The sequence below is a fragment of the Ischnura elegans genome, chromosome 5 (assembly GCF_921293095.1).
Source record: "Ischnura elegans chromosome 5, ioIscEleg1.1, whole genome shotgun sequence".
Classification (NCBI taxonomy): Eukaryota; Metazoa; Arthropoda; class Insecta; order Odonata; family Coenagrionidae; genus Ischnura; species Ischnura elegans.
In genome coordinates, this window is record NC_060250.1 from 128,735,049 (window position 1) to 128,762,175 (window position 27,127).

The following is a 27,127-nucleotide window of genomic DNA, read 5'->3' on the forward strand; positions in this document are numbered from 1 at the left end:
TGCCGTTTTGCGATTTAAAATTAGCGGATGCTGATTTGATGATGAAAGAAAAGGGTGTTTCCGAATGGGCGAATGGGATGCGGTATAATGATCCGAAAAAATGGAAAAGCCGATTAGTTAAAGATTGCCTCGTTGATCTGATCGTATTTATCTGCGTGGTGATTTTAGTAAAGACGCTTAGCTTTCGTCTGGAGGGAATGGCTTCCACCTCCTTCCCTAATTAGGGTGAGCACGGATAGATAACGGAAAGGGAAAGGAAGACAGATAATAGTCGAGGAAAGCGTTTTTACGAAGAGTAATCACCAAGTTTAATTGACGTAAAAATGACTGAGTTTGGCGATTATAACTTTTATTCCTAAAATTGTGTTTTGGGGTGCGTGGACAGCGAAGGTAATTTTTTCCTCACTCTTAAAAAAAAATAAATAAGTCTTTCTTAATGAGTGTTTCTACGATAAATTAATCAGGTTAAGATGTAAAATTATATTTTTCTAAATATTTCTATCAAATGCAGGAGTTTTATGCGTGGATCAATACACTCAGTGCTATCACCAAGTTCACGTTTATAGGATCAGTTATTTATTTAAGTATACTGGGACTAGCCGCGGTGATAACTTCTACGGAGTCACCCGCAATGCACAAATTGTGCGAAAATTCCACAGAGGAACAATCATTCGCCTTGACAGGGATTCGAACTCTGATCCCTCGATTTCCGGCCGAGTGTTTTAGCCAGTTAAGCTACCGAGGATTCATTCTCAGGAGTCATTCTCCCCTGTGGAAATCGGAAATCGAGGGATCCCGGCTCGATTCCCGGTCAAGGCGAATGATTTCTCCTGTGTGGATTTTTTGCACAGGATCAGTTCTTTTAAAGTTACTACGTGCCGTCTGATAATTCTCACATTCGGTCGGAATATTCTGCACGCTGAGTAGATAATCTTCACGATGAGGGGAGATTTTTTCTTCAGTTAAAAAAGGTAGGGGTGCATTTGGGTGGAGTGCTTAATCCTCAACCGAATAGTTGCCATCTCCTTCTGCTTTTATTTTCTGACTGAGGAGGGCCAAGTTCATACTAACGGTTAAATCTTGCGCATTCAATACTACTTTAAATATTTCGCATGTATATCACTTCCTCAAAGCTAGAGCACGCAGCAAAGATCTAAAACCATATGCCAGCTCCAAAGACGTTAGTAAGTCACCCATGGCGTCCACTCTTTCGTTCCCTCGTCTGTCCACGTGTCGCGTGTGAAAAGTATGGGGAGTCGTCTTTTTCTTCTTTCGCTCCAAGCTCGCTCGTTGGCAATGGATGTGTTTTTAATCGAAGTATCTCTGATTGCGCATCAAACGCGTGGCGCACCCTGCAGTTGCCACGGTGATTGGGGAAGCGGATACACGAGCCCGAATCAAAATGTCATTACGCGGGCGCATGCCTTGAACAGCCGAATTTTGCCTTCTTTGGTGACTTTTTGCTCTTTTAAATATTACTCTTACATCGTGAAATTCACAACATCAGTAGACTACAGCTTCTCCAATACTTGAATTTATGTCATACAGAAATGAATATAATCTGAGGGAAATCTAAAATTTATAGCTGTTAATCATCCATTATACGACCACCACTATGCTGTAACGATTTTTTGCTCGAATTCTGTGTCGATATGGATCTAATTAATCATCCACGTGTTTTCTCTCCTTTCCTACAGTCTTCAGTTCGTTTTATAGTATAATTTCAGTCTCTAGATGCATAAGATATGACTCAAGACTTGATGATTATTTCGTAAATGATTGTTCGGTCAATTTTAACAGCTGCAAACCAAATATTCTCCGAAAATATATGTTCTTAATATTTACAATAGATGCTGATTCTCATTTTTTCGTGTGAGCGTGAGGGATAATGAAAGCGAGTAATTTTACAGATTTTGATGTATGTCTATACATGCAAATCTGTAAATCCTGTCTAATATATCTAGGCATGATCTATGGTATAGTAAAGAGAGTACTGGCGCATATTTTGATTTTTTTCGGTAACGCCGTGCAGACATCGGAAGAAAAACGCATAATATCCGTCAGCATTCTAAATAATGTTTCTTGAGTACTCACGAACTCAGAATTATTTCATGGATGTTGTTTACATCCGGGGATTAAGAACCAGATTTTGCCGCTCATTTTTTGGGTTAAAACTGCAGAAATAATGTTATAAAACTGGCGAAAAACTTAATTTTGAAGTCAATCGCTCTCCCATTTCCCCGCTAAAATGAAACATACCTCGTAATACCAGCAAAAATTATTTTTTGCAGTAAGAGATGTTGATTATATTTAGTGGCAAATGACCAAGGTTAAGTAGCGGTATGGGAAATAGTGATGGCTCGCAGCAACGCTCTTTGCCAGTGTGTCACCGAAACATAAATGCTTTTTTTAACTGGGATAATAGTCAAAAATGCAAAGTAATTTTGACCACTGCCATCGTTTTCTCCAACTATCTAAGAATTCGTTGGGAGTTAATTTAGGGAGAGTCTCTCAATTTGAGTCTTTTTGACGGAATGTTTTCAAGGTTCTCCTCTCCGTATATATATTTGTGAAGGGACTGCTCAAACGACGTCTTACCATCTTCGTCGCCCTCTGGATGTCCACGGAGTTGAAGATGTGTTTCCTCTTCCCCTTTACCCGGCCCGAATTTCGAGGAGATCCAACTCCTTTCGCTTAGAGGGCAGTTCAAAGCGCGACTTCACACGTTTCTTCTTGCCTCGTTTTTCTTTAAATATTAAGAACATGACACGTGTAATCCAGGTCTCGGAAATCAAATGAATGCTAAGTCTTTAGCAAAAAACGTGATTTTAATACTCCTTGAGATAGCCTAAAATAAACTACCCCTTTTCCTCCGTTTTATCTTGTAGTTAAATGAGGATTATGATGGTAAGGATAAGGGATATTATGTGGATTATAATAAAACTCTCTCGGGAACGGTAATGACCCAGCACGGGAACACCGTCTTATGTTTTTGAAATATGCGTCTAATTAACTTCAGCAGTTCAGTGGAAATGAATAATTCCATTCCCTCGCAAATGCTTTGAGTTATTAGGAGAATTCCATAAACTCTAACGAAAACGGCCACGCGTGTTCTTTGTCACATTCAAGCGAACACCAGTGGAAAACACATTACCAAGTTATAGAAAAAAGGAAAAAAAAAATAAGTTAGGATTATCGGAAAAAAACTAGCTTCACGGCTTCAGGGCGTTCATAGAAAAAATGGAATGGGCCGGATGCTATCTATGATTCTTCAGTAGAGCTGAGAGAACTAACTCCGCATATAAGGTATTGAAATTGCATTGAGCTTATTCTTAGCTCCATCGATTTCTTACCCGGGATAGACTTCTCGATTCAATATTATGTCCACGCCATTTTTTACTCCGAGGTGTCTTCTACCATCATTCACGGTCGGAAGTAGCAGAATACGGTTCCAAAGTGCATGAAAAATTTGAACACGACCATTAGCGTTCCGAATTTTCACGCTTATTTCACCGGTCATTCTACCTTATGAAAATGCTTCGATAATACCGTCCCCAAGACTCAACTTAAGGATGAATATTGCACATTCCGAACTTGCCTGAAGAAGTATGTTAATGTCGAAGGAGAATATTTTCGAGAATACCTGAGTTTTGTGGCGATATCTCCTATTAAAGTCTACATACAATTTTTTTTGTCATTGCTTAAAATTCTTACCCTCTAAAATAGTTTTCAGGAGTTCCAATCTGATGATTGGCTTGGACAAGTGAGGAAAGAGCTCAATCCCTATTAAGTCGTATCACAAAATCGACCAAACCCTACGCTGGTGAAGTCTTTTCGGGTTTTCCACAGGGAGAGCTCTTAGTAGGCCAAAAATGGCGGCCTACCTAGTGGCTTACAATCAACTCACCCGGTTGAAAACCCGGGAAGTCTTCACCAGCATCATACGCCCAGAAAGAACAAGGTCTTCTTTAAAGCATGCGCAAATATTATCTCCAGTTTCACCCCATTCCGCGCCATTTTTTTCTATGAAGGTCGCCATTGAAGTATGTGAACCGTAATCTCACGGTATTTGCTCCGTTAGGGTGATTGATTAGTTTTTTCTATGACCTGGCCATATCTAATGAAAATGCTTCGATGATATCTACTTCTAGACTCTACATAAGGATGTGTGCAGAATATTCCTTTTTATACCTGGTTGTACAGAATATTGTTGTGATTATAGCTAGGAAACCGTTGGCATGACAACGGACGAATATACCCTCTGCTTCGCCAATTTCCTGGCAGCGCGGAAAAGCCTCGCGGATGGAAAATTTTGCCCCCTCTGTCGCGCGCGAGAGTGGGATTAATAAGAATCTCGCCTTACATTACGCGAATCTTAAGAGGTGATCTCGGTCCTGACGAGAAAATTTCGCCGGCACAATGCGCGCAACCGGAAATGGAAGAGGACCGAAAAGGATGTGACGAAACGGGCAGAATTTAATTTCCGGGACCGCGCTCACCTGGCGCCATCCAGCGGGAATCTATCCAAATGATAAAGAGGCCATTGTTCCCATGGTGATGAAGAGGGGTCTCTACAGAGCGGTTGAGAGGATTGCAGGATTTTGAAAAAATATATAAAAAACTAATAGAACCAGGAAAATTATAGAAGATGAGCATGATAGCCTCCCCAGCTAATTTCGTACGATCGGGGAAAAAGGGAGGTTGAGATTTCGGCGACAGAGAGCCACTGATAGCCAAACGGATAATAAAGTTTACCTGATCGAAATTTTCTCAGAAAGCTTACTTTTTTCTCGTCACGAGGTTTTTTTGTACCTCTAAAAATACTTATACTTGGTAAATAAGCTCAATATTTGATATATATAAGAAAATATGGGCTAAAACTGAGTTATCTAGATTGAAATAGAGTTCTTTGTCTGTGGAAAGTTTAATGACGCAATTGAAATAAATTATTTACAAGTTAATGTGAAATAGTTTGTAATAAGTGAGAAGCAAACGATAAATTAGGCTAAATGCAATTATTCACCGTATATATTTTGCTTCTTTGTTTGTAATTACTTAGTTTGGAGTATTTTAACCACTAGCACTGTTAACTTCCACGCGATTTCTATATTAGTGTAGTTTAGGCTACAATCTGTGAAGTCTATTGAAATTTTTAGAATGCAAGATATTTAATTAATGTAGAATGCCAGTCAATAATATCAAACAGGCTTATGACATCCGAGGATCGGCTTTCATACATATTTTTCTCAGCTATTCCGAAAATCGTCTTCCATCAATGTTAAATGTGCAAAGTCCCAAACGCTACAATTGTTGTTCAAATCTGAAATACCTAAATCTAGTGCACTTATGAATGAATTTATCTGTAATTCTCTTTGATAAGGCTTATATTATTAATTTAAGCAAATAAAATTACCATATCGAAAACACCAGCAAATTCCTCACTTACTGTTTTCCATGTATTGATTCTCTTAGTGTTGATTGTGGTAAACTTGCAGCTTGAAACGAATATTTGAATTCAACTGAAGATTATAAATAAGGAAGATGATAGTGATTCATCCCAGGAGCCGCTAGAGACTCGGATACTGCTAGCTAGACTTAGGTTGCGTGAGCAGTTGTGAATACATATCTTTCAGAGCGACATGGAGAACTTAATATGAGAAACTCACTATATTTCCAGGTCTGACAGATACGATAAATTAAGAGATATATTTTGTCTAACGGATATGCATGGGAATTCGTTTTTCCCCCGAACAATATAGGACTTCAATAAATGCTTGGCTGAACTTTGCCAGAGCATTTCATTTTTATCTGTTAACAGCTGGTGTCCTAACACCCTTAGCAACACGCCCATTGAGGCGACTTGCGGGGTAGTATGTAGATTTAATAACTCAGAGATTATCCTTAATTTCCCGGGCATTGAAATTGCATATCATTTTAATAATTTTGGTCTCAAACGCTTCAAATCGGTATAGTGCTGGACTGTTGGCCTCAATGATGTTGCCAATACTTTTAACTTACCGTTTACGTACTCTGTTGATGCATATTTTTGTGTCAGTGCGGTGTGTGATGGTTTCCTTAATATTACATTAGTGGTACGTTTTTCTCTTTATCCTTGAAGTCATTGTCTGTCTGTCCACTGTTCTTCCCTTTCTCTTGCTGTTTGTCTCTCTACTCTTCTTCTCTTCTCTCTTTCCCCCCGTCCCCCTCCCTCCCTCTCTCTCTCTCTCTCTTTCTTCTTCTATTGCAGACGAGGAATAGTGCAAGCACAAGTAGCATTAGAAGCCAAAGTCAGGTACAGTGAACGAAAAACTCGCAATATATAGTCTCTCAACACTTCTCTACCTCCTTATACTCTGATTGATTTTCTCCATTCCTTTGTTTTTTTCCTCTTCGTCTGCATTTTCTACAGCGTAAATTTTCCAAAACTTTCTCTACCACCCAACAATTGTCTCCATCGCCACGAATTTACGAGATTTCTTTGAGTCATTCCACGCCTGCTGTTAAAGTCACAAAAGGAACCATTATCAATCCCCCATTCTATTCTATTCCTCTCAAATTTGGTACATTTATAAAGTAAACCTTTCAGCTATTTAAAAAGCTTCATTTTTAGACTTCTTACAGCAAAGAACAGTTAATGTGTAACGCTCCAAAGCTAGGGCATTTTGTTGAACCTGAGCGTATTAATCTATTAATCCAGAACTGAATTCGCAACGGTCATACAGAGTTAAGGTAAACGCATTTGAAAAGGGGATTAACACGACCTTAGTTTGTTATGCAATACGTCCTGTGAGTATGAATGCTCACACCGATGGTCATAGCTTTATAACTTTAGTTTATCAAAGCAAATCCCTTCAATTTTCACTTTCACATAACCTCCGTAAATTTTAAGAACAAATTACAGGTTCTATAATGTTGACAACAAGTAAATAACTCGCGTGGACATATTTTAACCACGGGCATTTTTTACTTCACCGAGGTTTCTGATCGTGTGTCTGTGCCATTTTTTTTGCCTGACGGTTAGTTTTTCAAGCTGTTATCAATATTTGCAGCCTTGAATATTTTATAACTATATCACTTGAGACATGCAAGCAAAATATACTAAACTAAGTTAAGGAAATTGCATATCCCGCCCCCCACGTATGTAAACTGCACTACGCTCATGGAATTTTGATGGTGCAATGAATTGGTTGTGAAGTACTCTAGGGGTAGGTGATGGTACTGATTTAACCCTGTGATATTTCCTGAAGATAAATCGAAGCATTCCAGGTATAAAACATACATTTTTCGAAGAAGTGGAACTTTAGAGATATTCTAAATCGGAATTTATACGGCATTTGGTTTGAGGAAGCGAATAAACATGCTGCATTGGACAGCAGTTAAACTTTTCATTCATTCCCTTTTCAAACACCTATGTTAAAATACTTGATGTATATCATAGATAGAGTTATAGACTACTGGACAAGCTAAATCTACAAAATTTGAAGGGAATTGAATAGGCTTGGGTTCATTTGAAATGAGATGGAATGATTTTTGCACAAAAAGAATCTAAATCCAGCATATTAGGTCAGTGTTTTTTCACTTGGCGGTCTTTCTAAGACTCGATAGTGAATTGTGATTTCCTAATGGCTGGAACATTCTTTTTTGTTCATATTGCCATTTGATTCTAAATTTGGCACTACTCAAACTAGACATTTTTTATGTGGCCGTGGTGACGATTGTTGGGTGATATTCCATTTTTCACTCTCCTTTTCTCTTTCATTATTCATTACATTTTTCTTAGAATGCAGTGCATTTATTACGATTCCATAGGATAGAAGAATGATAGAGCTAGAGAGACTTAGATAGATTTCTGAGAAAATTCACTCAAAATAAGAACTCACCAAATACGGCGTGAGCCTGGTTGATTGAGCTTAGACAGTGTATGGAAAAACTAGATTTTTTTAGAAGTGAATGTTTTCTGAAGAGATGAATTTGGAATGTTGGGAATGTATAATTTTTTGCATACCTTATTTCGAAAGTTACCTGTTTAAGAATGGGCTGGGAAAATGTTGCTGTCTTGACGTAATTTTTCAATCCATTGGAATTCCTGAATTCACTTTCTCCTCTGCATCTTTAATGTATGCTCGGAGTGGAGATTGCAGTTTATTATCGAACAGAGGACTATAAACTTTAATCAGCATGAAATTGCTTTCAGACTGAGACTAAATGCATTAAACCCATTCGTTGCATCTTATTTTCCCAGGTTCCATTTTTCGTTTCAATATTTTAGTTTGCTTACGATATGACGAAAGAAGAAAAATAAAACTGTGTAATTGTCCACACTTTCAACCAAGCTTACACCAATATCGTTTCTTCATTATTTAGCTTAGATAATATTAATAAGTATCACCTTTTATTCTCAACTAGTCATTAAATTACCATTAACATATAATTTATTCGTCATTTTCTTCGAGTTGGTGTATGTTTGATTAAATTGTGAAAAATTACAAAATTTTGGGTATTCTTCTATCATTATGATCGAAATTTGTCACCTAACTCTTTTTTATATTCGCTTACGACATATTGACATTCCAATATCAATTACCTTTGGTGAAACGTCTCTGCTTGATTTTACCTTCTTTGGAGATTCACCAAATAATATCCCAAACTACGTTTTTTTGCAAAATACCCTGCAAATATTTAGAAAAAAATATTTTTCTTGCCATTTTTTCCATTTCTCGTGTACATAGCTTCATTTCCTGCTTTCCACTCGTTTTCCTTTCACTCTGGTTATAATATTTTACCATTTAATATTAGATTTAAATAATTGAAGTACCGTGCTTGGGATATGAGCATGCAAACATTTAGAGGCAGATAAATAATGTACATAAGGTTCACCAAGCCATTTATTTCCACCAATAATATGTACCTCCTGCATTTATTTGAATCTAATTTTAGATTCTTTACCGATTGTCAGTTGAAAAATCTTCGAAGATCAAAGGACACAATTTGAACATTTTTTTATGTATAAATATAATCCAAAAAATATAGTTTAAAAAATAGAGTTCAGTATTCATCAACGTTTAGTCTCCAGTCATCATCTCCATGAATTCTGAAAAATAAAATGGAAAGTAAGTGAGGAGAATAACATAATCAGAATATTGTTTTTAAATGTGTAAATAAATAATAGATATTTTCTATTAGTTGTGTTTTTCTGCGGTAATTCTATCACATAACATTGTGTTGGTCAATAACAACTATTATAGAGAATTTCTTTTGTAGCCCTCATTTGCTGTGAACCTTAAGGTTATAAGTTATGGTCTACTGTCTATCTGTGTAAATGAGTGTTACTCATCTTATTGCCAACGAAAAAAGTAGTTCCATGTGTGTGCAGAGTAACAAATTTATGGTCGCTTCGTTTTTCAGGTTTCGCTGCGCTGTAGATGTGTAAAAGACAACAATTTCTCCTGTATCATTGGTTGACAAATTGCATATCTGTCAGACTAATTAGAGGCGGTAGGTGCGCCTCCCCAGGGTTCCTATATAATATAGGGCAGAACAAGGCACAAGTAGAACTGTCTCAGGGGTAATTTTGTAAGAATTTTCCATTATGGAAAATAAAAGAGTTGCTTAAGCCCATCCCTCCCTTTGGTTATCCAATTTCCACTAGATAGAATGGTTATTTCGTTCGGACCCGCAGTACTGCTGGAATGTTACCCCTCACTTAGCCCCCCCCCCCTTGTCCCTATCCTCCGCTGATACTTTCCAATTCACTTATGAGTTTTTATTATCACACGACCCGTGTTTCCATACTTCGAGAATCTACATAATTCAATCAAATGTGTACTTCTCCTTTACCTCCAACCTTTGAGTATGTAATGTATTGAAACCATGTAATATCACATAAATATGATGCAAAGTATAATAATTCGACCAGAAAATGCCACCTAAAATGCAGTAGAGTCACTATTGTCTTCGAAACAGCTTAAACGCGGTGAAAAACGATAAATTCCGTCTTAATTGTCGATTTTCCAAGGAAACCTTTGCATCAACTTAATTTAAATTTGCTGACAATCTGACATGATTCTCTCACCGTCAAAGTCGACTGTTCCGGACCCATCGGTGTCGATTTCTGCGATCATTTCGTCCAACTGGTCGGGGGTCAGCTGATCATCAAGGGCTGCCAGGATCTCTCTAAGACTCGACGTTGGGATATAGCCGTTTCCTACAGCGTGCAAGCAAAAATGAATAATAAATTAATTGCAAAATCCATGTTAATGTTACACTTTAGTCTTCCGTAATTCTACCCTCACTTCTATCCTCCTCATTAGTGGCTAAGTATTGATTTATACGCTTGTATTTAGTTACACTTCGATAAATATCTATGTATAATTGTATTTGGTGGATTAGCTAACTTATTATTAATTTCGCCATCAAGACATTTATTGAAAGACGTAAATATTTTTAATTAATCAAAATAACTTTTATATCATTTAAGTAGCCTGTATTTAAGCCCTCGAAGGGGAACTCTTCTTTGTTTTTATACTTTTATAATGAATAATTATAACGCGTTATTACTATGAATTAAAACAATAGAAATGTTGAGGGATTAATGTTGTTCTAAAAGGCACAAAATAGCCAAAATTGCAGCAATTATTAAAGTTTTAAGGATTTTCCATCATTGCTCGGGCTTCTGGTGAGTGGATTTTTAAAATGTAGAATATAGTTATAGGTACTGAAAATGAGTTCATTATTAAGTCAATTGAGGTTGCCCGTGAAACCAGAAGGATGTTTATAAAAAAGAGAGGTCTCAATAGTAATATGCAAGCATACAAATTGAAGATTTTGTCATTTACTGGGTTCGCAATTTTTCGAGTATAAATAAATTATATTCATCAATGTGGAATAGTTTTGACATAACTCCTTTTTCGTAGGTAGGAACTCGGGAAGTAGAATGCTCAATGCCGCGTAATTAACTTTAAATGGGGAAGCATTTCAGAATACATATTATTCCAGCGTGCAATAATAGTAGATAGATATGTTTTTAGTAAGGCATACACGTGATGGCCTTCTTTCCATATTTATGTTTATCTATTTAAAGTTAGTTCATCAAGGAATGATTTTGAATTCCAAGTGGCTCTATGAATTGAATCCGGCCCTTGCACATTTGTTACCCAACCCGCATTCATCAGTTTGAGAAATTGAACCAGGAATGAATTATGAATATGCCGATTATTCGACTTCCAGAGAGTTAATGTTTTTGGCAAGCTTAAATCTTCGGTGGTAATGATGGCTTAATGCGATAGATTGGAGTATACATATAATTACACGGTATAGCTGTGCATCTAGCAATTTACGGCAAATGTACTAGGTTGCGCATATTGCCTCGATTAAAGCGGGGGCTAGTGTGGTTCTTGCCTTCTTTGTCGTACAGTCGGAAGGCTTCCTTAAGCTCCTTCTGCATCACTTCGTTGTCTTCTTCCAGAAAATGAATCGCCACCCTGCAGAACCCGTCGAAGTTGAGTTTTCCAGCGCCTGCGGAATTAAAATATGGAATAATTTGTTGGATGCATTCTTTGCACATTGAAGTTTACGTTCACCAAACATATGAGTATAGCTAAAGGGTAAAAATAAGGTGCATTACCAATAGTCAGCTTGATGGAAACGTACCTATTGATTTAATGAGAGACATAGGTATGCATACCGTGTCATGTATCGGAAATTTCCCCGACGTTTCGTGACCGACTGCTGGTCACTTCTTAAACCATTCCCTTGAAGAAGTGGCCAGCAGTCGATCACGAAACGTCGGGGTAGTATCCGATTCAAAGTGGAGGAGGTGCGGGGGCCCTCATCCAGAAAAAAGTTTAAGATAAATTGTTCAAAATGGCAAGTTTTACGGCTTTCGAAGGGATATTTGATTAATTCTAATGCTATTCTATAAGTAATACCAATCCGATTCCACTCCAACGTAAAACGGATTAAACTTAAAAATTTCTCTGAGCTCTGCGAGGGGTTTTATCCCCCAAAAACCCCCCTCGCTGCGCCACTGCACCCGTATGTCTCTCCAAGATTAAAACACGAATGGTATCCATACACTATTTAATAACATAAATCCACACTAAATAATTTAACACTTAATGACCGACTATGTTTTCGATTATTATCGGAATTAAAACATGGAATAATATGTAGGATGCACTATTTGCACATTGAAGTTTACGTTCACCGAACATATGAATATAGCTAAAAGGGTAAAAAACAAGGTGGGTGACCATTGGTCACTGACCAATCGTCAGCTTGATAGAAACGTATTGATTTAAAGAGAGACATACATCCATATCGGAAATTGCCATGACGCTTTGAAAATGACACAAAGTGTCGAAGCCATGATCGGTCGTTAAGTACTAAATTAAATAGTGTGGAAATTACCATTTGTGTTTTTAGCGCGGACATAGCAATATTCCACAAATTTAAGCCTGAAACGATTTTTACGTTCGTATGTCTCTCTTTCATCGCCATGAGCCGCGAAACCTTTAATCAAGAAATACGCATTGATTCGTGAGAAAATCTTTCAGAGTGATCCACTATATAGGGTGCCTATTTTAAGCAATGAAAATAGATTAATTTAAAGCAATTTACTAAGGATATAGCTGCAAAACTCTAGTTATCTCCGAATTTTGCTCCTTCAGCATTAGTGAACTTCTACTGGCGAGTTTTTTTTACGTTTCGCACGCTCCCTGTGAAGTGAGCATTCGAAACAGCCTTCAAAGAGTGCGCGCCAAACCCGTTTGACGCCATCCAGGGTTCGTGGCCACCGAGCAAAAAGTGGCATGGTAACGATCTCCCAGCATTCCTCCCCATATAGCCCCAATCTACGGTCCCAGCAAGCTCTTTTTCTTCCGCAAAATGAAAATTGCCCCCACGGAACGCAAATACGGGACCCTGGATGCTGCCAAATCGCCTTGCACGCACTCTCTGAAGGATGATGGGCTTGCTCGATTCCAGGAACGAAGCGTGCGATACTCGCCTGCAGAAGTGTGTTGATGCTGAAGGGCCTTACTTGGGAGATAAATAGAACCTTGTAACGATATCTCACATAAATATCTTCAAACAAATTTTTTCTCATTGCTTAAAATACACACCCTTAATATGAAATTACTAAAGGTTTCGCGGTCCATGTTTGTAGATTTATGGTTTATATGAGTTTTTTAGCAAACAGCAAATTTCAAACTGATGACTGACGTGGATAAGAAAGGGAAGAGCTAACCTCTGATTAAGTCACAGGGGCGTCAATACCGCACAATCAGGGTGAAGATGGAACTTTTTTAATCGATTCACAAATAATTTTGTGGAATTTTTTGGTTCCACCGCATCATTGATTGACGAGTTACAAACTCTCAGACCAATCAGAGACGAGAAACCTCAATATCCCGCTTTATCCGAGAAATAGACTCATTACCAATCTGACAATAGCCCAACGCTGTGCCAGTGTTAGGCTGTCACGCGATATGCTGGTGCTTTATTCCGACTAGTGTAATAACATAGAGTTTTAAAATATCGCCATCGAATAGGAATATAGGGGAGAGTTGCCTAAATAGCACCGCTTCCCAAATCGCACCACCATCTTAGAAACCAGTATAATAAATATATATGCATTCTAATGGCTGCATTTGGAACTTCCTGCATCACCATCCTGTGCGATGTAAGAAGTCTTAAAATAAGCTGCCGTGAAAAGACTAATCCAAATCATAAACACTTCTTCAATGCGCTTATACATTTTATTTCACTTATTGCAGATTTTTTATCAGGTAAAAATACTACACCTATTATTAATGTCAAAGATATGATTTATTTAACTTTTTTCGTTCCTTATGTTACGGGTATTTTGATGCACATGTTTGCTCTGTTAAGGCATCTAAAAAATGACCTTAAATAACTTGCCTCTCATTGTCGTTGAAATATCATTTCCCAATCTTGGCCTCCAGGAGTGCTATTTCGGAAACCGGTTGACGAAATCGCACCGTTTGCAGAAGTTCGACATTGAATTTTTATGCATGCGTTCAACTCGGAATTGACTGTCCCCAAAAATTGTGAGAGAAGTAGAAATTCCTCCTTATGTTAAGCAGCATTAAAACTTATACTGCGTCATTTAGTTTTAAGTTAATTCGTTTTTTTCCAAAATTGGTGCGATTTAGGCAACCTTTCCCTATTCATAACGAATATACTCCTATTTAGAGGACGTGGCAGTAACCTACAGATAATAAAATAAACATCATATTAAGCTTATGAAACATTAGTGATATTGATATAGATAGAACGCGTGGTATATATTAGTTTTGATGCGTGAGGGCTCACTGCTATTTGAGACGTCGGAAAACACGATTATAACCAGCTGTTAGGTAAAGTGAAACAGATCATAATTAAAAATTAAAGAACCGACATACCCAATTTAAAGAAATCATCGGGAGAGAATATAGTCGAAATTAATAAAAAGATATGAGAACGAAATTCTTCAGCAATTTTAGTTTGCATGACTTACGAATGCATTGGTAACAATATAAAAAATCAGTCTTCTTCGCAGCATAGTTTTCATCATTTTGTGTTTAGCTCTTTGTATTTTCAGCACTTCGTATTTTTCTCTTCATATTATGTTCTCACTTCCCTTATTCTACATGATCAAAACTTATGATAGGTTTTGATACTTCTGGCATAAGCGAAATATTTAAAATTCTTACTCCGCTATTGAAAGCGAAACTCCACGATTTGATCAAAATAATGCTCTCATAAAATTAGCCTGTGACTATTAATTACAAGTAAAAAGCTTATTATCTCAGTACTGAATTTGTAATAAGGAAATCTATCACTAGCATTATCCGTAGGATTCGGCTGTTGTCACATTCATATTGCCTGTAGCCAGAGGCGGACACAGAAAACACTCAAGGGGGGGGGCGCAAAAGATATATTGAGTTGCCTTTACTTTTATCGTGATAAAAAGTAATCAAGTCACAGGCAGAGTAAAATAAAATTTAAATGAAGGCAATTATACACATATATAATACAATGCCATCTTATGATATAAAATAGTCATAATTCTGGTTCTGCAATGCTTGGCAATACGGCCGGACCCCTCAAGGGAGGGGCGCGCGCCTCCCTCGTCCCCCATCTGTATCCGCCACTGCCTGTAGCGCATGGAGGCAATGGACCTATGTTAACTCTTACTTACAAGTAAAGAATTGCTCTTTGAAAACAGGAAATCGAATTCATTCTCTCTTTGCGCAATCGAATTTTGCAAAATCACAAATACGAATTTGTGCATTAAATATGTATTAGGAATTATTTTTGGTGCATTGATAACTAATTATTTTTATGCTAGAAATATCGTACCTCGTCTGCGTAGTTTTTGTAGCCATCAAACTACGTCATTTTAGTGGCTAGAAATCTGTGCTAAACTGGTCTTTGTGATTGATATACTAGCTTGAAATTTACCAACGTGTGTCAACAATTATCTTCGTTCTCTTTGGTTTCTATAAAATATTGTTTTGGCAGTATTCATTGGCGCTTGTTTAAGGGTAAATCCTTCCGCATATTCTATTTTTTTCCAGCAAATTTCTATTTCTTCAGTCCTTGAGTTCCATCAGTTACTATTTATTATTAGAGGGTATTTCTTCCTTTTTATGAGCATATTTATTTCAGAGCATCAAATGTCTTGCTTAAATAGAATTGTTCTGTAATATATCGTATGTTTTCTTTAGTACATCAGTGGTTAACAGCTGTAGCTTGAGTTGCTAATCATATTTTATTCACGGCTAGCTTTCTTGCTAATATTATATATTTTGCAGTTTGGCATTACTTTTGAACTTTCCTATGTTTCTCTGATTTTCATTTGCATTTACATTGCTTATTTTCAGGTGAGTGTCGCTTGTGACTGCCCAAGTGAGTTAGCTAGTTGTGGAATCATTTTGTAAGTATTGCAAAATTACTTTTACATACTCTCATATGTTGTATTTGAATGACCCGTCTTTTGTAGATGCTGTCTGATTATATGTCAGACGAGATACGTGAATAGTAATTAGCGTTAATTTTTTACAATTTTCAATGTACTTATCTCTCCACCCTTCTCTTATTCGTAAAGAGAATCTATTCAATAATTTCACGCGAAAGATTTGGTTTCGTCGAGTAAAAATTACATTTATCGACATTATACGATTTTATTAAAAATTTCATTACTTAAAATCCCTTAAATTTTTATTGGTGCAACGCTTCTTTCGCAGAGTCCTTCCTACATTACGCAGGATTTAAACATTGATCGCAGTAATTGTACTCATCTGAAGTTCTTCAGGTTTTTAATTGCTGTACTTAGAAGCTTAAAAATTATTCTTCAAACACACCCATATGTGTTTAATGCAACTTAAAAGTTATTTATAAAAAATATATGCATAGAAGATTTAAATGCAAGTTATTCCAGCGATATATCAATTCTCGAACCCTTTCTCTGGCACTCCTTGCTGATTCTTTTAAACTGCTATAAAATTTTCTCATCGTTCCCTGGTGTTTGGTAGTACTTATTTGTTATAGAGATAATTTAACTGTAGCATGCGCAGTTTAAAACTCTAATTAGCACAAAGTCCCGAGTAGAACGTCGATGAATACAGTTTAAATTCTCCTTTTTTCAACTCAGACGAAAATGTCTCCTCCAGCAGATGCTGATTAAAAACAGATGAACGGTTGCCTTTTAGCAATTCTTGAACATTCAAGACTTGGAGAAGGAAACTTTGAAATGAGAGAAGAGGTTCTGTCACGCGGTGTTCCGCTCCGGGACATAAGGGGGTCAAAGGGTCGCCTGGCAACCCTTCCCTTCATTTGTTCTCTTCCTCGTGCATTTTTTTCCCCGTGTCTCTGCCTTCGTATATTCCGCCATCTTGCCACTTAAATCAGTGAACCTCTTAAGATGGTATCACTGCCGATCAATCAGCCATATTTGTCATTTTCTTGACTATTAGGTATTCATTTCAGAATTACATTACTATATTGAAATATCCAAAACGTGGACCTCCGTTTTAAGTTTTTGCTTCTCATGTTTTAGGCGGAGTGAAAATGATTTACCATTTCTAAGGTTATATATAGCTTCCAGCTTCGTCGTTTAAACTACTTTTATTCATGGATTAATAACTGATTCCTTTCATTTATGAAATATCGTACTGACTTAAGCGAGAATCAAATGATTGTGATTGAAATATTACCTTGGTATATTTACGTAAATATTAACGTATGATATTTCTATCGCTCACCGCGTGTGCCTCGTTCATGAAATAAACTTCTTGAGGCATTTTTTTATTTATTTGTTCTCTTTGGTTTCCATAAAATAAACATTGTTTCCAGAATGTTCACCCAGGACGCCAGTATGATTGCCGGCAAAACTGAAGTTAACGACAAAGCTGGATGCCGTGTAACCAGAAAAATTATGGTGACCAGAAATCGTATGGTGACTGAATAAAACTAATGTAAGAAATAAATAAAATACCTCGTTAATAGCGCATAATATACAGTATAATCCAGTTCTTATTTTGAGCGGGTAGCCGTGTGATCTTATGAGCAGAAAATCCGGGTATGCAACCAAGCGCGAATTTGGTGTCTGCAGGAAACCCTGCTACAGTGGCACAATTATTCCAAGCATTACTTTCGCAGTAGAGAGGGAATTAAACAAATGAATGAGCTGTCTTGATCTCTCCATATGCATAGTTGAGATAAACACGAATTTGGTGTATACAAGAGAACCTGGCTATAAAGAGTTTGGAAGCGGAGTAAGGAGGGGCAGGAGATGGAGAGGAAGAGAGGACGGCGGGAAAGGCTCAAAAAAATAATAAAAAACACGTCTGGAGCATCCTCATCTTGCGGGCTGAAGAATATCTGTCGCTCAGAAAGGGCCAACCCAGGTTGGCAAACACAAGGGGGGCGTGGAAATTTAGGTCAAGATGCGGACCTCATCCTTAGAGCTCCCACCTGCTAAAAACCTCTTTCTCCTCACCACCCCCTTCCCCCCCCCTCTCCTCTCACCCCCAAACACTACGTTGCCTTGACGACTGCTTGGACGCACTGACAAAGGCGTTTTCGTCGCTTGGCGTGTGTGAGATACGTCGCCCGGAAAAGGACGCAATCCTTGAAGGAAAATTTTAATTTATTTCGGGAAGGGTACGGAGTTTCTTGAGTGACGCTGAAAGGCGAGTAGACCACCTGCGCTGGTTCAAGTGTACGTGAATGTAAGGCAGAATTCCAGAAGTAAAATGTTCCCCTGCGCTCGAAATCCCGACTATACGCTCCGGCTGAATATATTCAGTTCTTTTTCCCAGGTCGCGCGAAGTGCAGTCCCAACGAATTGATTATCTATCGCTTTAAGGTGGAAGGCAATGTATTCCATGACATTTGTGACGAAATTAACTTTGGTTTAGGGTACTGGAGAATAAATAATGACTTTTTTTAATATATAGTTTCAATTAAAATAGTTTATGTTCATTTTTTTATTACCATGTGCTAAATTATATACAACTCTCAGTGTCAACAATTTTTAATTATTAATATAATTATTTTCGAAACTTATCCACATTTTATCAGCTTTTCATGAGTAGAAATAGAAAAAAAAGTTTCATTTTTACCCATTCAAAATCATATTTTAAGAAATTTAAGACTGCTCAAATAGATTTTGATTCTCATTCCATGCCAGCTCCATTTACGAGTACATCTTTTCTTTCTTATATTCAAATGCGTGATCTGCATGTCTTAAATTTCAAAATTGGAGCCTTTTTCAAGATCTTCAGCCCACAAAACAATGAGAACTCGTAGAATATGACGCCACTGTGAAAAGGACGCAATGCTTGAGTCATTTTTTTCAGGACGATGCGAAACGTTTGAGTGACGTAGAAAGGCTGGAAGACTACAAGTGTACTGGTTCAGGTGTAGAAGTTTGTGTAAGATCCAGAAGTGCTTTGTTCCTATCACTCAAGGTCTGCCCCAACTATATATTCCAGAAACTGGACATTCGTGTTTTTCCTGAGTCACGAAGTTCAGCCCGAAGCGAAGTGATTCCTCGCCGTGGGTAACTACCTAAAGTTTGGAGTTCCTTTAACGGTAGTATTCGATATTTTTGGCGCTAAAGGACAAATAAATGCATCATATTATTATCCTCTAAAACTAATAATTTTACCTATAAATTTAACTAATACATACCTATATAAAGTATGATTTTCTTGAGTATATATTGAGAAAAATCGCTTACTAAAATTATTCGGCATCATAAATATGACTAGCAATCATAAATAGTTTAATTCAAAACGGTTTTGTTTCTCTTTCCACGGCAGCCATCCATCGAAGTATTTCCTTTCCTTTATGTTGTCAAGCACATCTCAATTTCGTTCGTATCTTTGCGTATCATACTATTTTTTTTTAATCTGAATCTTTTAAATGATTTAAGTTTTAAGTAAAACGTTTATTCACGTTAATTTAGCATGAGGTGTCCACAAATCCAGTGTTCTGCAAGCATTGGCCATTAGAGACGTAACGTAGCGAAGCTTGCGGGGGTCATGTTTCACACTTGCTTTCAGAGCGTTGGAGAGTGTCTATCTTGGCCTCCCCACGAAAAAGGAAGCCCCACACCCTTCTTTAGATCCTCCTGCTTTCTTATCTCTTAATCTTTCTTGCATTCGTTCCTTCCCGCAGTCTTTTAAACTCTTCTGATCACGCGATCCATTGTATCACGCCCTCTTGCTAGTTACCATCTTCATGAAGGACTATATATTTCCACTCGAGAAATTTTCCGCTCCTCCCATCTCGGTAATTGCTACTCGAGGGTCACAAATTGCACATAAACTCCCGAATTTCTGCTCTTGATTAATTTAAGTCCGTTCGAAACATGATGGCCCCCGCGCGGACGTCGGCTTTGGACATGGGCAAATAAGTTTTGGAGAAGTACCGCTGCATGGAGGTGTAGGGTGAAATAGCCATTTTTGCTTGGAATTCTATTCTACTTAGTGTCTTGTTTGATACCATCTGATGCACATTACCTCCCCTCCGAAGTTCCCCCACCACTGCCACTTTCCCCTCCACCCGCTCGAGTTATTTACATTCAGGGACCGCCTAGTTTCAACCTGACTTAACTTCATGTTTTTTCATGCTGTGATCATAACTTGGCTAAACGTGCTGCTGTATTCTAATGTTTATTAAGCGTATTGATAATGCTTTTTCCGGTTTGCATAAATTGGCCATCAAATAGCATTTTATAGAATTTAAAATTGTTTAAAATTTTATTTTTTTACCTTTTATAATTATTGCCAATGATAAACGGATTTTTCCTGACAAATTTGTGGTATTTTATTCATGAATGTTTCCTATTTGTTTAGCTTGAAATTTTTAATTGACTAATTCAAGTTATAAGTTTCACAACTAAAATTTATGGTGGGTTTTGAATTAATGAAATTATGAATCTACTACGAAATTATTTATATTGGTATCATTCGTTAAAATGTGGTAATTTTATGTTATTTAAATTAATAAATGAATGTAAAGAATACATAAGGTAATGTCATCTGTCAATGTCACCTGAGTGTTTTACGCGTTATGATGCTTAAATGTTGACATCAAACAGTAATTGTAATGTGAAATAAGGGCTGGCGACCTCCCTTCGGCTTACATGATTTCGTCAGTTTTAAATAAAATATTTTTCAACGCATAGTAAAAATTTGCCTTTATTATTATGAGTATATCTGTTCGTCAGTTCATAATTTCCATTAAGTTTTGGTTACGAGACTCTCTGAATCGGGACAGATATGTTAATTTTGTAGAGTTAGAGTGGTTTTCAGGTATTCTTATTTTCTTATATTCTTATTTTCAGGTTCTCAGGCTTATTCTGCCTTTGTCTACCATAATCATTACAATAAATTTGGTTATCTACCTTGACTCACATCCAGAGCAGTAGGGAGAATTGGCGTCACTTTATGTATTTAATTGCGAAATTTTACATTGAAACATTTTTGGGCATTATGATTGTTTCCTGCACGTTACTAATTGTGCGGCGTTTTTGATAATCCGGTTATTTGACGGATTTGATCATTTGAATCCGACTTCCGAGATTGCACCGTATATCTTCTAACACTTATTTCTTTTTGTGTGTTCAGAAGGTAAGTAAGGAAAGTACGAAATAATCCTTGTTGTTAAAACGTAATCATTGACTTCTCGCGAACTGTTCGTGTTCATACTCTGATTACCGTAAATTTTAATGTGTTCTAGCTCTCTATCCGGCAATTTTCTCCGTGATTCCGCCTCGTGTCCCTAAAGGATAGGCACTTCCTTCACACTTGCTCATGGCGGCATGATCAACGTCAGTTCCTCCAAATTTACGACTCGCAATTTGGACGTCTTGGAGTAATAGTCCCTCGGATTTCTTGGCCATCAACTCGGGCCTCAGTGCGGCGTATCTGCGACGTATACGACAGGCACGCTAACTGGCGGCGGAAGTCGAAAGCTGCATGGAAATAGACTCGTGCCGGCTCCGTTTAAAATCCGCGAGAGCCCCTGAATTAATGGCTCTGGCGGTCGTTCGCTTGCGCGCGATTTTTTAGGTCGTTTGTCACCACGAACTTACACTTCCTGAACAGTTAGTCGTCTGCTGTTGCATAAATAGCCATCTCTGGTGTGGTAACAAGTTTTCTTTCAATACCCTTACATTTGTGAGCGTCACAGTTGGACGGAGAGGGTATTATCGGGATAACTTTTGTCTCCCCAGTGAGTCAATCTGGCGTAGAACTATTTGTTGCCTCGCATTGAGAAATAATGTAAGCATTAAAATAAGTACGTGATAGCTTAGTAAACGTTGGAATATGACGGCTCATTTAGCCAAGATATGATCACAGCAAGAAAAAAAAATTAAGTACAGTCAGGTAAAAATCGGTCTCGCTGGAGTTCTGCTCATTCTGGGACCACCAGGTTTGGTGGAAATATTGCGAAATATTATATTCATATATTTAGAATATCGCAGCGATTGCGCTTGTGTAACTATTTTCAGGTTTACAACTGCTTGCATTTGACTTCGTATGATCAACATTTCGCTCGTCATGATAGAATACATGACTAATTTATCTGGGAAATTTTAACCATGAATTAAATTAGTTTATATTTCACGAGTTAATCTAGGAAATATTCTTTAGTTTCTTGGCGATATTTCCATTCATCATCGTCATCATCACTGGTCAACAATCCTAAGATTGGTTTGACGCAGCTCTCCACTCAGTTCTCCTATCAGCTAATCTTTTCACATCCACGCATTTCTTCTCTTTCACATCTTTCTTTACCAGTTCCATATATTTTGTTTGAGATCTTCCTTTCCAGATGCTCCCACAAAGGGCACAATAGTAATAAATAAACATTATTGCAGAAGTTCCTGTTGCAATATTTCCGTATCGATATTGAAGCAGCAAAAACAATCTCTGACGTCCTGAGGTCCTTTTTTTATTGATTATGACTAATCTTGTTATTGACAGCATAACAGCAGCAATAACAAAGAGTGTCACAGGTAAATTTTTGTTCTACCTTCTACAATGTCACGAATTTATTTTTATTTAGCAATAGTTGTAAGCCCTATATTATATTTATAATAACATACTTTTAAAATTTTACGTTTACTGCTCAAGAATCTTGATACCTTTAAATAATGCAGGGTGTCTTTTAAGCAATGAGAATTTATCTGTTCAAAGAAATTATAAGTTATATCGCTACAAAACTCTAGTAGTCTTCAAAGTATGCTGCTTCAACATCGACATATTTGTGCAGGCGCATTTTCTCGCCGGTAGAACAACTATGTTAGGAGAGACCTAAGGAAAAATTTTCAAAAGAATTTCAAAATTTCAAGAAAAAATGTTCGGCGAAATGCTCAAAAAATATTCGACACTTTTTTGGCCATATGCGAAAGATTTCAAGGGAAGTTTATCTATCGTTGGTCCGTCATTTGATAAAGATGGTAAACTTGCCACCGAAAATATTGACAAAGGTATCAAATTAAATTTCCACTCCGAAAGTCTATTCACAACACTGCGTATAATTGAGACATTGCATTCACTGAGGCACCGATGAAAGAAATCACTAATCTACACGATGCCATAACCAAACGGCTACAATCGATTTAAAAAATAGTAATTCTCCGGGTCTGGAGGTAATACCCGCGCGTGTCCTCAATAAGTTAGCGCCATAGATTGCATCATTCTAAGAGAATTAGTTCACCTTTGCACTAGGACTGAAATTGGAGGGATTTTCAGAGCCTCGTGACATCTGGCGCCTTTCCTCACATCTTCTCTCTCTCTCTCTCTCTCTCTCCAAGACGTCTGACGTCAGCGGATCCCTCGAGTCATTCCATCATCATCCTCAGTTTCTCTCTTTCATCCCCCGAAGTTCAAACTGTTCTTCCATTTCCTCGTCCATTATGTTCCACCGGCACCTTTTCTGAGTTGTTTGGTATGTAAGGCGGAGTGGGAAGAACGAAGGAAAGAACTTTTCGTTTGTCTGTTTGTTTGCACGCGCTTGCGTCATCGAAGTGGAAATGGATATCCAATCGGCTGATGATTACGACGACCTCACTCAAATGAGTCCACGTCAATCTATTCGCATTCGACACTTTAATTCAATAGGGTGGTTTCCTGTTATTTTTTAATTGCCTAAATCGAAAGATTATTATTCCTGGAGTACGCATTTCACGCTCTTAGATTTTTAAAGAACGATATCTATTTTTCGCGATTAATTGAAAAGTGAAAATTTTCAAGTGCGCGAGAACGCGACGGCTAAGTGTGAATGCTGAGAAAAGCCCGTGCGACGTCATTCTGGTTCCCGCTATCACCGTGTGAGGCCACCTTGGTGCGAGGCTATGAGCGTCGCTACGATGCAGGCTGCTAGCAGGTAGCAGAGTACCCTGCTAGCAGGTAGCGCCAGGCTTAAATAAGGATTATTAATGCCTTATCAAACGAAGGAAACTTTCCGACCGTATGCAGTTTTAATAGGTAATTATTAAGAGATGTTTACCCGAGCTCTGTGCCTCATGCATGCATTGGTAATCTCAGACGATGTAGAACTCCGGACTACTTGTAGAGAATCTAGGCCCCTGTGACGTCACGTGGAGTGGCATCACATCGGCGCCAATCTGGCCTTTTTCAAATGAGGTTAAAATTGACCATTGCCATTCGTCTAAACTAGGATTTCTAAAACCAAATAATTTGTATATTATGAATACAATAATTTTGTATTACGAATTGCAATCAATGCCTTTTGTTTTCTATAATGAAGGAAACTACCCTATTTCTTGCTTATCGTTGTCAGCCGCACGTCACTCCACTACTAACGCCATCTTTCTCTCAATTTTACTACTTTCTTGGACAATTGGTGGTGATGATTTTCTCTCTAATAGCTTTGCAATTTAAATTCGCATTTATTTATTAAATTTTAACGTTTGTTTAGTTTTTAGCGTTTTGGATAGTGTTTTTTTCTTCCGTGGAAGTAATATTTTTTTGGAATACTCTCGGGCTCTTCACTGAATTGTTGGCTTCATTTCGGCCCTTGATTTCGGAAAACGACTTGCCTCCCATTTCCAAAGCGTTTTGATTTCACCGCGTCAAGAATTACAATCGATCTGACAGGAAGATATAAATAGGCCGTGCAAATGGGAAGCGAGTAGTTTTCCGAAACGTCGGCGGAAACGAAGCCAACGACCTGGTGGAAAGCCCGAGAAGAATTCCGTCGCTGTAAGTATAGTGCTGATATTTTACTTTTCCATCATTGGTTTTTCTAAACAGTGGCATTAAACTTGAGTAATTTGTAGTCACATCACTTACCAAATGGAACAATTGTTTAGGCTTTTTCGTCCGTATTAGCACAAAGTGATTGTAAGCCGTTCCGATAAATATGTAAGCGTATTTAACGATTAAACGTTTATTATTTCACATGATTGGTTTCGTGACGGTGCGTCATCATGTGGACGATACCGGCCACATCAAATTAACAGGTTATTTAATTTAAAATGACGCCGTTTTATTTTGTATCGCTTGAAACCTTTGATTATAACGAGATATACGTGAAAATAGCACTTTCATTTTTATTTTATCACACTTTCAATAACATTTTGTAGCGTCTATTTTTTATTTCCACAATGAGGTAAATTGCGGTAAAATGTAGTCAAACACAGTTATACGACAAAAAACGGAATATTTTGAATAATTATCATGTAGAACAATAATAAATTAAGTAATAAGACATTAAGTGGCGGAGGTGTAGCTTGCCCGCGCCCACTTGTAGTTCGCGACCACGGAGAGTCCCAGCCAACTAGCAGCTGGCCAGTCGCTCACATGCTTTAAGCGGTGAGTGTCGGCGGAGCATTTAAACTGCGCTCGGCACAAAATGTACGAATTTTGCCGTCGAAAAGGCAAATTTGCGTAAAAATATCATAAAAGTCGAGTCATCGCATCTATGCCGCATTTATTTGTGCACATCGCATCTATATCTCGATTAAGAATAGTAAATCTCCGGGTCCGGAGGGAATACCCGCGCGTGTCCTCAAAGAGTTAGCTCCACAGATCGCGCCTTACTTAGAGATCATATTCAAGAAGTCACTCTCCGAAGGGAAGTTACCGCCCGACTGGAAAATTGCAAGTGTTACACCCATTTTCAAAAAGGGAAACAGAAATGACCCAGGCAACTACCGTCCAATTTCCCTAACATCAATTATAGGCAAGATACTTGAACATATCGTTGTTAGTAATATCATGACTTTCTTGGACAGACGTAACTTCCTCCATGACTGTCAGCACGGATTCCGAAAAAATAGATCCTGCGAAACACAGCTCGCGCTCTTTCTTCACGACGTTATAAAATCTGGTGAATCGAAAAGACAAGTTGACGCACTATTTCTAGATTTTAAGAAAGCTTTCGACACTGTACCTCACAACAAACTTTTATACAAATTACAGTCATGCGGATTAAACGAAACAGTTGTAAACTGGATACGCGACTTCCTCAGAGATCGTAAACAAAAAGTAGTTCTTGACGGAATTAGCTCTGATGTTGTAAAAGTTACATCAGGTGTTCCACAAGGTAGCGTAATCGGCCCCCTGTTGTTTATTATATACATTAACGATCTGTGCTCCCGCATTAGCAGTAAAATACGTTTATTTGCTGACGACGCTGTCATCTATCGCGAAATTAGTGATCATTCTGACTATGGAAATCTATCATCGGATTTAAACAACGTTCATTTGTGGAGTCAAGAGTGGGGACTCGAACTTAATCTGAGCAAATGCATGGCGGTACATTTTTTGCGGAATTCGTCCAACACTAACAATGTTTATGCAGTGGATGGCATTAACATAAAGGCAACAGACGAAGTGAAGTACCTGGGAGTTACGATAACCTCGAACCTCACGTGGGGAACTCATATAAAGAATATTTGCGGTATAGCCCTGAAGAAATTAGGATTCGTCAAGCGTATTGTGGGAAGATTTTCGGATGAGAAAGTAAAAGAAAGGTGCTATTTCGCTCTCGTCCGACCGCACCTTGAATATGCAGCGAGTGTATGGGATCCAGTGCAGAAAGACTTAATCCGCGAGCTGAATAAGATACAAAGGAAGGCTGCGCGTTTCGTCAAAAACCGCTACGGGCGTACAGACAGTGTTACCCAGATGTTAAGCGAATTAGGCTGGGAGCCGTTGGAGACTCGGAGGCTGCGCGCTAGGCTTAGATTGCTTGAACAATTAAGAATGGATATATTTAAGAGCGACACAGAGAACATAATCTTAGAGCCACACTATATTTCCAGGTCCGACAGAAGCGATAAATTAAGAGAGATTTTTAGCCGAACGGATAGATATAAGAATTCGTTTTTCCCCCGAACAATAAAGGACTTTAATAAACGCTTGTCCCAACCTCGTTAGAGCACTTTTTTTTTTTTTTTTTAATAGCTGTAAACGGCTGGTGTCCTAACACCCCCTGCCACACGCCTTTTAGGCGGCTTGCGGGGTATTATGTAGATGTAGATGAAGATGTATATCGCATTTGCGATTTTCAAGCATCTCTAATTATAACCTATCAAGCTTTCTAATACATAAGCGCCGCGAGCCGCCTGAGTCCC

At 37.9% G+C, this 27,127-nt stretch overlaps 1 protein-coding gene and 1 long non-coding RNA gene across 3 annotated transcripts in view; one reads left to right on the forward strand and one right to left on the reverse strand.

The window, feature by feature from the left end:
• The window catches only part of LOC124159553, a 193,814-nt gene extending 187,521 nt beyond the window's left edge, over nt 1-6,293 (forward strand). The window contains exon 3 of the long non-coding RNA XR_006864973.1: nt 6,248-6,293. This is a non-coding gene — a long non-coding RNA (uncharacterized LOC124159553). The remainder of the gene's footprint in view (nt 1-6,247) is intronic.
• A 2,574-nt stretch (nt 6,294-8,867) lies between these two features.
• LOC124159552 (troponin C-like) overlaps nt 8,868-27,127 on the reverse strand; it is a 33,721-nt gene continuing 15,461 nt past the window's right edge. For both annotated transcript variants that reach the window (XM_046535433.1, XM_046535432.1), the window contains 3 exons: nt 11,398-11,514; nt 10,073-10,204; nt 8,868-9,091 (listed from right to left, as the gene is read on the reverse strand). In XM_046535433.1, coding sequence (XP_046391389.1) covers nt 9,063-9,091; nt 10,073-10,204; nt 11,398-11,514 — 278 coding nt within the window. In that variant the 3' untranslated portion in view covers nt 8,868-9,062. The remainder of the gene's footprint in view (nt 9,092-10,072; nt 10,205-11,397; nt 11,515-27,127) is intronic.